Source organism: Diceros bicornis, chromosome 4 (genome assembly GCF_020826845.1).
Source record: "Diceros bicornis minor isolate mBicDic1 chromosome 4, mDicBic1.mat.cur, whole genome shotgun sequence".
Classification (NCBI taxonomy): Eukaryota; Metazoa; Chordata; class Mammalia; order Perissodactyla; family Rhinocerotidae; genus Diceros; species Diceros bicornis.
In genome coordinates, this window is record NC_080743.1 from 56,491,936 (window position 1) to 56,508,802 (window position 16,867).

Below are 16,867 nucleotides of genomic sequence, written 5' to 3' on the forward strand. Positions count from 1 at the left end.
GTTTATAGGTAACCTTAAGTCAGCCTTCCTATGTGATCTTACAGGTGAACAGAGACTTAACGCTCTAGAATTGGAGGTCATGAAAGACTGAGAATAGCTTTACCTACCTAAATCCTACTTGTCCTTTAATGGCATTACAAAAACGCCTCTTCTGGTTGAAACCTTTCCTGATCCATCTCTGTCAAGTATTAAAGTACAATATCTCCTCTCTTTGACACTTTACAATTCTTGGAATCTCACACAATGCTTTCTCAACTGGAAGCTTTTCAAGGGAGGGACCATGTCCAGTGCATCATCATAGCCCTGTAGCCCTTAGCCCATCATGTCAATGGAAGTGATTGAATAGGACACAGAGCCCAGTTGCTTAGGAAAGTTTTATTGATGCATTAGGATAGAGGGGGCAATGGACAGATGGCAGAGATAAAAGTAGCTCTGAAAACTTCCACAAGCTGAGGAGAATTCAGCACAAAGGAATCACTTGCTCTGTGTCGTCCTGCTCCTGAGAGGAGCACAGCAAAGCAGGTAAGAGAGAAGAGTTTAGGATAGAAAGCACCTTGCAGAAAGAGTCTCTCTGAGAAAGACCTAAAAGAGAAGCACCATGATTAAGAGCTGATGTCCAGGGACATGCCAACTAGTCTGGCCAGAGCAAGATAAGCCAACCCCTCTCCAGCTGTCGCCTTCCTGGCACTGGAGTCCAGGGGTGGGACACTCATGGCTTGGTGCTTTTGAAGTAGGAATATAGCCCCCTGGCTGTGATGCCTGGCTTCCCTTCCCTCTGGGCTGCTTCCTCGCCCTGTGCTGAAGGCACACTGGTATGCAGGCTGCCCTGGTCCTGCCTTTGGATCACTATCTTCCTTGTATGGTCATCTACCCACTCCTGGGTAACCACTGTGGGCTCTCTCTCTCCCTGCCCTCCTGTCACACTGTACCTTGAGTGAGTGCTCGCCCCAGTCTGGGCCTGCCCTCCTAGCACTGTCTCTCCTGCCTCGTAGTTGCTCACTTGTGTCCATCTTGGACCACTGCCTGATTGCGTCTGGGTCTGTCCCTGTTCTCCAGACCCTACATGGCTTGCAGTCTGGCTCCTGTCCTGCTCCACAGTCTGAGTGTGTGAACCTGCCTGTGCCTGACTGTGTCCTCCTGTCACCACTTGGCTCATCTGGCTCCTGTCTTGACTGTGGGTCTCAGTCCCTCTGGTCTGGCCATAGGTGGACTCCTGGGTGTGGGTGTGTGACCCTGCCTGTGCCTGAACGTGTCCTCCTGTCACTACCTGGCTCGTCTGGCTCCTGTCTTGACTGTGGGTCTCAGTTCCTCTGGTCTGGCCATATGTGGACGCCTGGGTGTGGGTGTGTGACCCCGCCTGTGTCTGAACATGTCCTCCTGTCACCACTTGGCTTGTCTGGCTCCTGTCTTGACTGTGGGTCTCAGTCCTTCTGGTCTGGCTGTATGTAGACTCCCAGGGCTGAGTGCCACTGCTTCCTGTCTGATGGCTCCTGTCCTGCTCTGTGGTCTGAGTGGTACCTGTCTGGGTCTGAGTTACGGTTCCAATCATGGTCTCACTTGTCTGGTGGGCTCTGCCCTGTTCCCTAGTCTGCGACTGTCTCTCTGACCCCAGCTCTCTTGTCTGATGACTGTTGTCTTCTCCCACTTGCTGGGTCTGCTCCACATGCCCCCTCCCTTGTGTCTGCTGGATCTCTCTCTTCTGTCTCTGGGACTCAGACTGCCTGTCATGATGACTGACTTGAGTAGAGCTGATGTCTTGACCCTGGGTCTGAGTCTCAGTCCCTCCCTGCCCTCTGGAGGCCTGCTCACTCTGCCCACAACTGCTTGCCTCATGACGCTGTCCTTTCCCAACGCTTTCCACTTGGGTGCCACTTCTCTGTCCTTCCCCCAGCTCTTGCGAGGCCCCAGAGGGGTGGCTTCCAGACTCTTGAGATCCACAAGCTCCCTCAGGACTCTCACTCAGAGTCTTGAAATAGGCCTGGGCGACTTTAAACACCAAGACCAGGAATTCCTTGAATTCCACAGTCCCTGTGTCATCTTCGTCCAGCAGGCGCAGGACTTCATCCACAGTGGCCGGATCGTGGAGTTTCTGGGGAGAAGATGAAGCTAAGTCAGAAGCTTCCCTCCCCCGAGGAGGACGTGCTTAGGCTGGTTCATTCAGCTTCCAGGCTTCCCACCCTGGAGCCTGGGAGCCTACCCGCTCTGGCCTCATTACTGCACACATACTGCTATAGCAGCACTGACACGAACTCGTTTTCATTTTTCAGTACTGTCTCTCTCCCTCAAGCCTAGGAAGCACCTTTTGTTTTGTATCCTCTGTGTCTGGCACAATTTCTGGTCTGTAGGAGAACTGGATAAAGATTTAATGAAGGATGAATAAATGATTGGGCTCATAATGATTCTTTGGGCTGCCTTGGCCCCGGCCCCAGGCACTGAGGCCGTATTCTCTCCATCAAGCCCAACCTCAAGTGAAGCACAATGGAAACATGGCTCTGTGGGAATTCTGTGAGATCCTCAAGGAGCCTTAGGTGTTTTCCCAAGATAGGGTGGGTGGGGGTCCTTTGGGACTACTGGTTGACCTGAGCACACGGAAGTAGTATCCTGCTGTGCCCACACATTTCTGTCCCCAAGACCTTCATCATCCTGATTGCTTTAGGTGCAAATCAAAGGCAGGACTGGCAAGGAAGTGCATCAGGGTCTTGGTTCTGGTTAGTTAGGTGGGGGTCCCAGAGTCTTCCCCCAGCTGTTAACAACCTGCTCTCCAAACCTCATTTCTATTGTGATCCCTCAGCTAATATTTTTGAACAACTGCTTTGTGCAAGGCACAATGCTTCCAATGAATGCTTATTAATGGATGGTCAAATTTCTGGTAGACACAGGAGATATTTACTGTATCAGATTTAAGAAGCCACAAAAAGTAGCAATTATTTTCATTTGTAGAATATTCAAAGGCTCTGTTCCTCCCTGAGCTGTCCCTTTAGAATCCTTTTACTTTGTCTTCAGATTAGAATTAATTGAAGTTAAGGTATTTTCTCAAATGACCAGGGCCTGTCAACTCCCATGACAGGCTCTTGTTCCTTCGTCTTCTCTCTCTGCCTGCCCAGCTGCCCTGAGGCCTCAGGCCTGGGTTTGGCAGCTGCCTCCTCAGATTCCTGAGACAAAGTGTCTGCAGGCAAACCCGCTTTCTCTCTCCTCTTCCGCCCCCTCCCCACCAGGCTGGGCACAACATACCACGATGACATCAGCAAACTCATGCTCCAAGAGCCTTTTCAGCGCCCCCCGGCTGAGCACCGTGCAGTTGCCCTCTGTCCTGGCGTAGCGCCCAAAGGCTTCGATGATCCCGTTAATGTTTCGCAGTAACTGAGGCATCTTTGGAGTCAAGCTGGAGAAAGAAGAAAAGCCCCCTTGGGGGCTCCATAATCAACCTCAGCTGTTTCCTTGGGAGCCCTTCTGCTTCTAGTCCTTTCCTTGCATATTCAGCTCTGCTCCCAGTCTCTCTGTGTCTTCCTCTGTCCTTTCCTATATAATGCATTCTATGAATGGGAAGGAGGAGCACATAGTGGTTAGAGGCAGGCTCCTGAGTCTGGATTTACATGCCAGCCCCACCCCCTACCTGTCAGGTGAGCTAGAGCATAGGGCAGGTTGCTTTGCCTCACTATGCCTCAGTTTACTCATTGTGAAATGAAGGTAATAGTAGTATTTATTTTATAGGATTATCGGGAAGATTAAAAGAGATAATTCATATAAAGCACTTGGTGGATGCTGGCTTATACTAAGTGCTAGCTATTAAATATCATTATTACGTTTTATACACATGTGTAATTTGTGTACATCTATGTACACTCTAATGCTCACAAAGCACTTTCATATGCATTATCTCTTGTAATCCTTATTATCTCCACTTTTTATAGGTGAGAAAAACAGGATCAGAGAAGTTAGGTGATTTTCCCAAGGCCACACAACTTGTAAAGGACCAAAAAATCCTAGAACTCATATTTCCTGAACCCCAATGCAATGAGCCTTCCAGACTGTACCCTCTGGGTAGGGTAACTCCTTTGCCTATTATAGGGTGTTAGGGTCCTGCTGGGAACACCAACAGGCAGTAAATACATGTGTGATTCAACCCCTGCCTTGAGTTCCACTCAGGAACCCCAGGGGCCCAACTCTGCCCTTTCTAGTTTCCTTTTGGGAAAGTGTTCAGGAAAAGGCTGGGCTGTCCTCTGTTGGGAATGTTAATGAGGGTGCGCCTTCCCTGGGTGGGAAGGCTTCCAATTCTGAGAGTCCAAGTTCCTCTGAGTGTGACCTCTGTCCTCAGCCCTGGGATCTGTGAGGGAGGTCAGCCTGCCCACCAGTGTGTGGCTCTTTCCAGCCCATAGCCCTTGTGGCCTATGAGGAATGGTTCCCAACTGACGGGAGAGATTTTCTTTCTCATCAGCCAGGGATCTGGGGGCAGGCTGAAGTGAGTCCGGGCTGTGGCTGGATGGACAAGGGGCAATGAGACCTGGAGATGCATTAAGCTGAAGCCTCAGGGAGACCAAACAGAGGAGATGGAATTAGAGATGGAAAGGCTCAAATGCAGGGGGAGATGGAAGGCTGCAGAAACTAGAAGGCTGGAGGAGGAGGTGCTGCTGAGATGGAGAGAAGGGCACAGGAAGAGGAAGGCCTGGTGAGAGAGGCAAGAGAGTAGCGGTGGAAGGAAACTGGGCACTAGAGAAAGCGGGCCAGTGCAGCTAGAAGGATTTGGAAGGTTACGGACCCAGATGGCCTCTTCAGGGGGTGTCCTATCTATGATCTGGTAGCCAAAAATTTCAGGCAGACTTTGCTTTCTTGTCTACATCAAGGTACAAAACTCAGAATACTGCACCTCAACAGAGATATGAAAAGATTTTGGCTTTTTGTATTTGTTTTTGTTTTTTTTTACCACGTGGCAGACCTTAACCATTGACCTATAAACAGTAAAAATAACAAGACAACCTTTCAGTTACATTTCAGATCACTTAGAATAAATCCACAAACTCTTCTTGCCTAAAAATGGCACTGGGGTGGGGAGAGCCATTGTGTAAGCCCCTTCCTTCACGAGAAGGTTCAACCCCATTGTCCAGTTGGCAGAAGTAACCTGATTCTGGTCTCACAGACTCTGAGCACTGCAAAGAAGCTTCCAGAACCTTAATAACAAGAGACTTTTGCTGATCCAGGAAGGCACGGTTCCATTGCAGCTGCCAACAGTCTCCAAGTGAGAGGAACGGCTGCAGGGAGGAGAGAGCCCGACCGCTTCATGGAAGCATCCTTCCCCACGTGCACTGGCTCCTGGTTTGCCTGAGGCCTACTCAGAGCCGACATTCTGCCCACAGCTGGCGCTGACAAACCTACGGCCCTTATCTGACGGCCTGGTTTTATGTGCTCAGAACTCCAAGACCCTGAGAATGAGAACGAGGTTCCTCAGGAGGGGACTTACCTAATCGCACAGGCAGGATGAGGCTAGTGGCTGTTCAGCGGTGTGGAGTACCAGGTGAGCGGGGCAGGAACCTTTTATAGGGGATTTAATCGAGGCTAGAGTTTTAGACTGAAGGTCTCCGCCCCACAGGAAGGCTTGATTTATCCCAGGTTCAGCCCAGCCGGCCCCACCTCCCTGCTTCTCTGTTTCACCTGCTGACCTGGGGCTGTGTGGGTTTAATTAGCAGGCCCCTCCTGCCACATTTGGTGCCCTCTCTCCCTCTCATCTCTCCTTGTCTGTCTCCTCATGACGGCGAGGCTCCTTTCCAATGTGATGGGCTCAGCAGTGCTCGGCACAAGCGGGGGTTCCTGGTGAACATTCTTTGTCTCCACATGACGGCACGGTCATGGGACTCCTTCTTCTATACAAACATTCAAGAACATATCCATCTATTGAGAGTTATCATTCTCAGAACGGTCACCTTGGGAGACTATACATGTTTTTCTGGTGATGTTGTCATTACTTAGAACATTCTTGGAATTCTTGTTTCGGAATTGCCTTTCATACCAAGTTTGTGAGACACTCAAGAAATCCAATCTCATTTCTTTATGGTTGGGCCTCATTTTTGATTAAAACACAGAAGGTTAATACCCCCCGGCCATCCATCCTATGGGTAGGTAGCATGTTACAGCTGGTGGGAGAAGAGGCTTAAGATGATTATGTGCAACTCCTTCATTGCAAAACAGGGAACTCAACTGGTCGACTCATCAGCAAACATTTATGGAGAGCCAGCTGCATTTCAGACACAGGGCTAAGGCCTGAGGGATATAGCGTTGAACGGGATGGCAGCAGTTCCAACTGTCACAGAGTTTACAGTCTGGCAGTCCCAGGAGAAAGTCCCCAAGAGGGTAAGAGTAATGGTAATTACCATTTGATTTGATTTGATTGGCATTACCGTCTTATTTTGTTGGATCCTCACAACAAAATAAGGTGAGGTGGTATGGCTGTGAGGTGGTATGGCTAAGCCCCTTTTATAAATGAGGATGCTGAGAATCCTCAGAGAAGTGGCCACTCAGTGGAGAAGGGATGGGGCTGGACCAGACCCCTCAGCTTTGGGCCACTGTCCCCTTATTACAACACGCTGCCGCTTATTCTTCTCTCCGGGACTTTTGGCACTTTACAAACAACAAATTTGTCCTCTATGGATGAAGAACAACCATCCTTGAGGATGCTGAGTAGGAAGCGTTCTGAGCTCTGAAGCCAAGTCCTAAAGCGGCTCCTAAGTCACACTTTTGCAGAAAGTGCACGTAGCTTCTCAAGTGGAAAAGGTGTCTTCGCACTCCTCACTTGCACGTCAGCATGCAGCACATAGGAAAGGCAATGACAGTCAGGATGGGAAGGTGCAGTAAGGGCCTTGATTGCAGTGAGTGGCACGGCAAGGGCAGCCCTGCAGCCACACACAAGCCCCAGAGGAAGGGTGAGATGCAGACTGCAAATGGGCCTGCAGCAGAGCCAGCCCTGATGGCCTAGCAGCTAAAGTTTGGCATGCTCCATTTCGGTGACCTGGGTCCAGTTCCTGGCATGGAGCCACACCACTCGTCTGTCAGTAGCCATGCTGTGGTGTTGGTCCACATAGAAGAACCAGAAGAACTCACAACTATACACAACTATGTACTGGGGCGGCGGAGGGGAGAAAAAAGGATGAAGATTGGCAACAGATGTTAGCTTAGGGCGAATCTTCCCCTGCAAAAATAAAAAAGTAGAGGGCTGCAGCAGGCTTTGTGGTTGGAGAGGTCTGTCTGCAAGGGGAGAGAATGCTCCAGTCCTGAGGGGGTGGAGGGGGCAGAGGTTGCTATGGTATCTGGTCAGGGTTAGGAGAAGGCCAGTATGAGATGGAGAAGTTGAGGAGCAGCAGATTAGAGGGGTTCAGCAGCCAAGACCTTCCTTCTGTGAGTGATGTCTAAGCCTTATCTGAAGGGGCTTAGAACTTCCAGAAAGGTTTGAGAACTAAGGGAAAGTAAGTTAGGGAAGTGACAAGCCAGGTGCTTTATAGACGAGGTAACTATGAGGTAGATATCATTACATCCAGTTTACAGATGAAGAAACTGAGGTACAGAGAAGTTAAGTAAACTACTCAAGGTCACATACCTAGAAAGTGATAGACCTGAATCTGAACTTAGGCCTGCCTGCCTCCAAAGCCTGTGTCTTTCTTCATGCCTGGGGTAGGACTGAGCCCGTGTGTGTGTGTGTGTGTGTGTGTGTGTGTGTGTGCAGGGTGGTGCTTCATAGAAGTAGAGGTAACTGAGGTGCATGTGGTACTGGGTGGAGGGAGGTTGGCTGGAGTGGGTGGGTGGGGCTGGGGGAGATAAGGAGGTGGGAGAGATTGGGACTGATAGTCTTTAATTGAGTGTGTAAATTTGTTAGTTTGTAAAGTTTGTGAAGAGTTGTTATAAGTGAGTGACTTGACCTAGTGGTTACATCTCATGGGTATAGTGGCTGGCAGAGAGAGGCCAGCGACTCATCAGAAGTTGAGTCAAACTCTTATCCTCCGCTCACTCTGCCTTGGAGTAAACAGAAATATCCCAAAGAAACAAACTCATTTTTGCACTTTGATTCCTTTGTATACACTGACTCAGAAATTCACTGCTGACCTCTACTTGATTTATTTCTACAAGTATCTAACAGTCGGTATCTGCTATACGTAGTGAGCTATAAATGAAGACTAAGATTCTACTCTCTAGGAAATCAGTCTAATTGGGAGACCAGGCCACGCACACCAAAAACAATTATCTAATAATGGAAGATAGAATGTTGTAAAATGTTAAATCAAAGAGCCTGCTCACCAGGCACCTTTACCTCTACCCAGGAGCACAGACTGGTGCTACGGGACACGGGCCTGGCATGGGGCATGATTAGAGGGTGGCCATTCAAGTCTGTCTGCAAAAAAGCAGAAGACAGGAAAATTCCATACTCGGGCTTCACCCTTAGAAAAGAACAAAAACAAGTCTGAAGGCCAGAGAGCTGTTGCCTGGATGTGCTTGGGCGATGAGAGAATTTGCTTGTCCACTCATAGCCCCCATATCCTCACTGAGGGACAGGGTGACAGGCATGGTTCTTAGAGGGAAAAAGAACAGTGGAAAGTTCTGGGCCTCCGTATCCTCTCTCTATCCTAACTGGAGCTTCTTCTCCCAAACCTGCCCTACCTGGCCCTGGTCAGAGCATCCGGAAGCCCAGATGCTCAAATTTAGCCCAGGAAATGCCAGGAAGGACTAAGTAGATACCAGAGAAGTGCCTGTTGACACAGTTTCCAGTGACTTAGTGAGTATCTATTAGACATTCTGTGCCTAATCCCCGACCTGACATGTTGTGTTTGCTCTGCTATTCTCCAAGTCCCGATCCAGGCAGGGAGCATGTGGCTAACTTGGTCATTAGAATCTTTGGTTTGGCCAGGAAAGCTGGAAGCTACCACTTGAAAGGAAATCAGAGTTTCCCAGATCTAGGTGTCAACCCATGGGCAGAGCTCCTAGAACAAGCAAACTGGAAGATTCCAACCTCCTTCCCACTGGGAAAAAGAAGAAATATCAAGGAGGAGGAAGACTTCTTCCTTTTCCTACTTCACCAGTGCTCAGATCTCTACAAAGTCCTGGTGGTACCAAAGGTTTGTTGACTTAAAGGTAATGGGAACATACATTTCACGCTATGCCCTTATTCCTTTCATCATCTCTGGTCAAACATGTGGACCTGTCATTCCTACAAAACCCCAGCTCATGCTGCCTTCTTGCCTTTCTGTAGTCCCTTCTTTCTGCCTTGAATGTGTTCCTCTCCATCCCCTCTATGCAAATGGCCTCCATCCATTCAGAGCAACTCAAACACACTGATTCCATAATATATTTCCAGACTATCCCAACCAGATGTGTCTTAAACACATCTCATCTTAGCTTGCCCTCAATAGTCCTTTGTTGGTGCATCTTTTATAGCTGTTTTTTAATTTTATTCTACCATCACTATCATTGCTTGTCTATTTGCTTAATCACCTTTTCTTGATCATGCCCTTCTTTGAGGACAAGGCTGGTTTGCAGTAAACGTGTGATGACTTGATATGGAAGCCCTGTCCATTCTTCAGGAGAACACAGCTTTCTCCTGAAACCATGAGGGCTGGTAATGTGTCCCTTACACCATGCCTGGCCCCATAGTCCATCCCATTAGAGCTACTAGGCTTCACCCCTGTGCTCATGGGGATAGAATGGGATAGCTCAGCATCCAAGGCTAAGGGGATCCCAGGACCAAATGGGGAAATGCTCCAATATAACCCTAGTCAGGACAGACTGGATTTGTGCTGGTCTCCCTACAAACCCTACAGACCTGTCTGTGCTGGTCTCCACTAGGGTTGGTCAGCTTTTAACTATTTCCTCCTTCATTGATCGAAGTACCTACCCTCCCAGGGAGGTAGCCAGGATTAAAAAGTGATGACAGGGTGTTCTGAGCATGCCAAATGACAAAGGAACATGAGGGTGTGCAAAGGTGAAAGGCATTAAGTAGGAGTTACTTGTGGGGCTTAGAATACAGTCCTTATTTAATGGAAGAGGGTGAGGTGAGGTGTACTTGGTGTGCTGGGTGTGCTGTGGGCCTCTGGGGTCATTCTAGGGGCCACTGGCTATTGGTAAATTTACACATTCGTTATCTTCAGAACACCTTGATATTAGGAAGACAAGAAGGCACACAGGCATGGTTCTTAGCCAGGAGCAGAAAGAGACCAACACAGCTCCACCACATCACTGGCTCCAGGGCTAGAATAAGTCCCTTAACCGCCCTGAGCCTCAGTTCCCTGCTCTGTAAAATAGTGATAAGCTCTGTTTACACCATATGGTTATTATGAGGTGAAAATTACACAGCGGGTGTGAAAGTGCCTTGTAAACTGATGAACTAAAATATGGGCAGGGTATTATTACTGTTGTTGTTTAAAGTAGTAGTGGTAACTAGTCCTTTTGAATATGGAGAAGAAGAATGTACACAAAATTAATGATCAAATGGATCATTCATTCCACTCTTTAAGAAACACTAATCTGTAAATAACAATTAACACACACCTTGTAAAATCCAAAAATAGAAATTAGAAAAAAAGTGGGTGATTATTCACTAACAGAGGTATGTTTATTTTTCCCATAAAAGGATTTACCACAGACTTCTTTCAATTACCTTTGTATTAGTTTATACACCATTAACTATTTCAAAACAAACAAATATAAAGCCAATGTTAAGAGCTATTATTTGCAGATCAATCCAAAGTGAAACCACAGCTGCCTAGAAGACACCAGAAAATACTCAATTTACACAACTTTTGTGGTCCAAAAAGCTGGACACAGCCCTGCAGTGATCCTGCCTCCAGTATCCGCATGTAGAGCGGCCATGGGACCCTCTGGGGCAGTGACTGACTGTCTGGCTGCCCGGTCCTCCCACCTGAGCTCCAAGAACCTGTTTTTACTCCCTGATTCCTGAATTGAGGGTTTCAGGTGCCTGGTGGCCTTTGCAATTATTGTAAGGGTTCCATGAATCCACATGCCTGCCAACCATTGCCGCCTAAGGAATACATATCTGGCATGTGTGTGCTGTTATGCTGGTCAAGTGGCAGCAGTGGCCAAGATAGAAGTCCTCTTTCTCCAAGCACACCAGCATGGGCCTGACCACTGGGCCTGAGTCCCCGACCATCTCGGGGAGCTGGTCACGGGCAAGGCCTGGAAGGCTGGGTGGTTGCAGGGCCCCGAATGTGTGCCAGTGCTGTGCCGAGGTGACTTCCCACACCCGATGTCCTAACTTCTCACAAACACCCTGAAAGCTTCTTTTCATTGTCCCCACATTTCACAGGAGGCACTTGAGTTTCAAAGAGGCAAAGTGACATGTCCAAAGTCACACAGTTTTGGGCGGAGATAGGACTGGTGCTATGATTTTTTATTCCTGGCTCAGTGGGGCTTCTTACCACCTGCATTTGCCTCCATGGTGGGTTGAGGGAGGACTGTGGGGAGCACGGGTGCCCATGAGTGGTAGGTAAAGTGATTTTGTCAGCATGCAGCCCTCTTCACACCCCCTGAGTTGTGTGGGAACAAGGACGTCAGTGGAAGGTCACACTGAGGAGTCCTGGCGTCTGTCAGGGTGGCCCCATAGGAGGGCAAATCCTCAAAAGCAGTTTTCTGAGGTGTGGTGGCCTGAGGCACCACGTGGGATCACAGATGACAGACGTTCTTAGCCTCTTCCTTTGCTGTCATCAGCCAAGAACTTGGGGCCTCCCTCCCTGCTTCTGAATCTCTCAGAATTCTTAGCCTGTCCTTGGCCAGGCATGCTTTTTTGTTGTTGTTGTTGTTAAAATGGAAACAGAGGGCTTCGCAGGCTAACCGATGCCAGAATATCCTGGCTCTACCACGTATGAGCTCAGTGACTTAGGACAAATCCCTTAACTTCTCTGACCCTTGGCTCTTCTCTAAAAATGGAGCTTATATAATGCCCTTTGCTTTGTGGAGGGTATACAGATTAAATAAAATAATGAGTCTTAAATGATTTTTCTGGTGACAGTAAAAGCAGGCTCTCAACAGATAATAAAAGTCTAACGTCAATTACGAAGATGAGTTAAGAACTCTGATGATAGCAGAACACAGTTATTCAGGACTGGGCTCAAAGTCCTTATACAAGATGGCTTGACGTGGCTAAACAGAAAAACCAGATGCTCCTATGGTCATAAGAGAGGTCTGTAATAGTTTCTAGAATGTAACATAGTTGAATTATGAGAGTGTATGTGTGTGTGTGTGTGTTCATATATAGAAGATAAAATCTCCTTGAATTTCAACATATATTTCTCTGTTCAGTAGCAAAATAGGACCAGAAGTAATTTGAATACAGTTGATGAAAATTCTGAACATAGGGCAACTTCAAACGGAAAATTCTCTGCAATTTCTATAAAAGCTTGTGGCACAAGTATGTGAATGTTTGGAGGTTGACAAAGAAGAAGTTCAGTGGGTGACACAGTACCAGAACAGCCCAAGAAGGAAATCCAGAGAGGACTACACCTGCGTGCTTCACCCATTCCTCAGTGAGGAGGGATCCGGTTAACCCCGGAAGCACTCTGTGAATTGTGTTACAATTTGCTGTGAATACTATTTTGCTTATGGTAATATTTTTATCAAAGTTCAAATCATTTATACAGTGCCGTGGGGTCCATCATTTTTTGTTTGTCTGTTTTTGTGAGGAAGATCAGCCCTGAGCTAACATCCGATGCCAATCCTCCTCTTTTTTTTTTTTGCTGAAGGAAGATTGGACCTCAGCTAACATCCGTGCTCATCTTCCTCTACTTCGTATGGGACGCGGCCACAGCATGGCTTGACAACAAGCAGTCCGTCGGTGTGCACCCGGGATCCAAACCGGTGAACCGCCCCCCCCACCTCCCCCACGCTGCCCAAGCAGAGCGCGTGCACTTAGCTGCTTGTGCCACCAGGCCAGCCCCTCCATCATTTTTAATAAGCCTTTTTGTGTCCACTCCTGAGATCTGAGTTAAAAGAAGCGCTGAGGTTTTACTCTGGATGGAGTCCTGGGCAGTGGGGGAGGGGCCCGCGGGCTGCTACCTGCTGAACCCAGCTGAAGCCCCGCACTCCAGGCGTGCAGCCCACATCCTGCCCAGGGCTGGCTCCTCTCTGGATGTGCGCACGTTTCACAGGCGCTCCGCCTCCTAGCATGCAGCTTCTGCTTGGCTTGTCTCTCTTTGATCCCACTGCTACCAGGTTTGTAAAACCAAAGGTGGAATCCTTCAAGGTGTGAGGCGATATCCTCAAGGTGCCTCCTCTGGGGAGGGGAAGGGCCGAAGCTGCTCCACCGTGAAGGGGGGTGTGATTTTCTTTTGTTTCTTCAATGAAGAGGCTGTGTTCTTACTTCCAGGCAGTAACAGTCCTCCGACTGGTTTTTTGGCCATAATGATAACTGTCCCTCCAGGTGGCGAGGAGCACACAGGCCCTGATAATTACAGGCTGGCTCACCACTCCCCGGGAGGCTGTGTAATGGAGCCCTGTGCTGGAATCCTTCTCACTGGTTCCTTAATGTGGTCTGTGTATCTGTCAGTGTTCTCCAGAGAAACAGAACCAACAGAGAGAGGTTACTTTAAGGAAGTGGCTCACACCACTGTGGGGCTGGCAAGTCTGAAATTCACAGGGCAGGCTGGAAATTCTGGCAAGAGTTGTAGTCTTGAGTCCACAGGCAGTCTGAGGGAGAATTTGCTCTTCCCTGAGGGACCTCAGTCTTTTTCTCTTAAGGCCGTCAACTGATTAGTTGAGGCCTGCCCACATTATGGAGGATAAGCTACTTTGTACTCAAAGTCTACTTATTTAAATGTTAATCACATCTAAAAAATGCCTTCACAGTAACATCTAGACTGATGTCTGACCAAACACCTGGGCACCATGGCCTAGCTACATTGACATATTAAATTAACCATCACCCAGTCTGAGTACTCTGTTTGGTTTCCCCAGTCCTGGCTTTTCATAGTCTAGTGTTCTCCACCCTCACCGCCCTGATTTCTTAGTAAATCATCAGTCCCTTGTATCTTGGTCTGGATTTTTATTCCTTGTCTTTCTTCCCAAGAAGGCTGCCCTAGATTTCTTTAAATTTAATTAAGCAATATTTTTTTTTCTTATTAAAAGTACCACAGGTACATGAAAGAAAATTTAGAAAATTGAGATACCATAAGGAAGAGTAAGCATTACTGTACTACCACCCATGAGAAATAGTCATTAGGTTGTATGTCTTGCCAGTCATTGTTCTATGTGTGTACACGAGCAGTGATAATAAGAGCTAACACATATAATTTACTGTGTTCCAATTATTAGCTCGTTCAATCCTCCCAGCATCAGTGAGGTAGGTGACATTATTACTTCTAGGATAAATGTGGAAAATAAGGCACAGAGAGGTTAAGTGACTTGCCTGAATCCACACAGCTTGTGAAGGGCCACTTCAGAGTCAGACCCAAGTACTCCAGCACTGGACTCTGGGCTTTAATTACTTCATTATAGTGACCCTGTATACTTATATTTTTCTATAATATGGAGATTATTCTAAATACAGTGTACTGTTTATTTTTACCTGCTTTTCAAGATTAACTTTTTAAGGTCAATAAGTAATCTTCAACTTTTCTACATCATATTTAGTGGTAACAAAGAATTCCACTGTTGGAGGTGCCGTTACTTATGTAATTATTTCCTTTTTTAGCTAGTTAGGTTGCTTCTTTTTTTTCTTTTGTAAAACACGTAACACGAATATTCTTAAACATATATTTTTGTGCCTATTTATAGATTTTTTCTTAATAAATATCTAGAAATGAAACTGTGAGGTCAAAGAACATCAATAACTTTAAGGATCTTACATACTTCAGACCAAATCACTCTCTCACAAGGTGGCTTTGATTTACATTCCTATAAATTTTCAGCCCCTACAAACTCCCGGATATCGTTTTATAATTTTAAAAAGTCCCCACTTTAAGTGATGGCATCTCAGGGCTGTGATTTGAATTCCTTTCGTTGATTGTGAGGAGAACATTTTTTTTACTCTATGTGTTTATTGACCATTTGTATTTTATGTATAAACTTTTGGTTCATTTCCTTTGTTTATTTTTCGAGAGAAGGGAAATTACAGTCTTCCAAACTAAATCTTTTATTGTGAAAATTACCTTTAAACACTTTTTTCTTTATCCTCTGGTGATGGTTTCCTTTTTGTTTTCTGTCATCTCTAGACTCTGGAGCCTAGGTGGTTGCATCTTGATGGCATGAGCCAGGCCCCCAGCAGCCACCGTGGACTCTGGGCAGGGGCTGGTGTAGATTCATCGGGAGGATGAGTTGTCCAGCCCTGGAGGCAGATGGCGGGGGCAGGGTGAGGAAGAGGAGGGTGTGGGGCTGCTGCCAACTGCCTGATTCCCTGAGGCCTGACCTTTGGGCTGGAGGCTGCTCTGGTGTAGCAGAGCCCTGGTGGCTGCCCCTGAGGCCAGCTTCTCCCAGAAGTCTCGCCACCTCTCCAGGCCTCAGGTGTTTATCCGAAAAGCAGGGGTGGCAAAGGCTCTTCCATAAGGTGTAGCGAGGATCAAACGTGAAAGCTTTTTTGCAGAATTATAACAAAGGCAAAATTATTATTATTTTGAGCTATGTTCGTGGTTCTGGTTCCTCAGGGAAAGAGTCGGATGGTTTGGGGTAAGCACGTCCAAAGTTTGTCATGTTTGGAGAATGTTTGACATTTTTGGGTAGGATATGCTAATGATCTTCCCACCCCATGCTCTCTGAGTCTGCTTCCTCTCCTGTAAAGGAAGAATCGTAGGACAACATCACTGGGCTGTGTGAGGATTAAATGAGTTAATCTGTATAAAGCATTGAGATTAGCTGTTGGCACCTAGTAAGAGTTACATGGATTAACTCGTTAAATCCTCACACAATCCAGTGAAGTAGGTGTTATTTTATCCTTACTTTACAGAGGAGGAAACTGAGACTAGATGGACAAAGTGGCCAGCCCAAGGTCATACAGCTATTGAGTGGCTAAGCTAGGATATACATCCAGGCGGTCCATCCTGAGAGTCCACATTTCTAACCACTGTACTATACTGCCACTATCCTGTGTTGGGAGGAGGAGAAAAGGTGGGTAAGGAAGGAGAGAACCCTGGCCTTTCCCTCCCAGAAGTTAAGATGACAGTCAAACTTGCTTCATGCTTCTCAACCCCTCCTTGCACAGCCTCCTTCAGTCACACTTCCTCCAGGAAGTCTTCCCAGGTGAGCCCCACCCATGTGATCACTCTTTTCCCTCATCTACTTTGAACTTATGAACCTACTTGACTGCATGGTGTTTTGTGATGCTTTGAACATTGTTACTCAATTCAATGGGCATTTATCAAATTCCTCAAACACAGGGCTAGAATCAGGGGTTATGCAGACATGGATGAAACGCGTTTCCTCCCTGCCAGGCATTTATCACCTTGCCAGGGACATAGACAAAAACAGTCATACAAAATACCAATGAAAGAGAAATTGAGATCAGTGTCGTAAAAGAATTACGAACCATGTACTACAGAAGTATGGGGAAAATAATGGTTAATTCAGCCTGGGGGTGGGTGGCTCTGGGAAAGCTTCACAGATCGTGCATTTGCACTGGGTCCTGAAGGATGGCTAAGACTTTAAGAGGTGGTGTGATGGGAGAGCGATCAGAGAAAGTAGCAGGAACAAAGACCCAGCCTGTAAAATATGCCCCACTGAGGTAAGGCAATGTTGTCAGTGTGATTGTAGCTGCCTTGTGGTTATTATTAGTGGGAGCAGGAGCTCTTTGTCTTGAAGACTTGTTCATGTGTTTATGTCCCATTTAAATCATCAGTAGAGGCGCTGCCTTCTGTGCTCTTGTTCTGCATTTCCCCAGGCTATGTTGCTCAGA

At 47.2% G+C, this 16,867-nt stretch overlaps 1 protein-coding gene across 1 annotated transcript; it reads right to left on the bottom strand.

Annotated features, from left to right (window-relative positions):
• Nucleotides 1-368: 368 nt before the first annotated feature.
• LOC131402680 (cornulin-like) lies at nt 369-3,422 on the bottom strand. The gene is made up of 2 exons (XM_058537283.1): nt 3,232-3,422; nt 369-2,089 (listed from the first exon to the last, which is right to left on the bottom strand). Exons 1-2 carry the CDS (start codon nt 3,367-3,369, stop codon nt 710-712), a joined length of 1,518 nt encoding a protein of 505 aa, XP_058393266.1. The 5' UTR covers nt 3,370-3,422; the 3' UTR covers nt 369-709.
• Between the last annotated feature and the right edge of the window lie 13,445 nt (nt 3,423-16,867).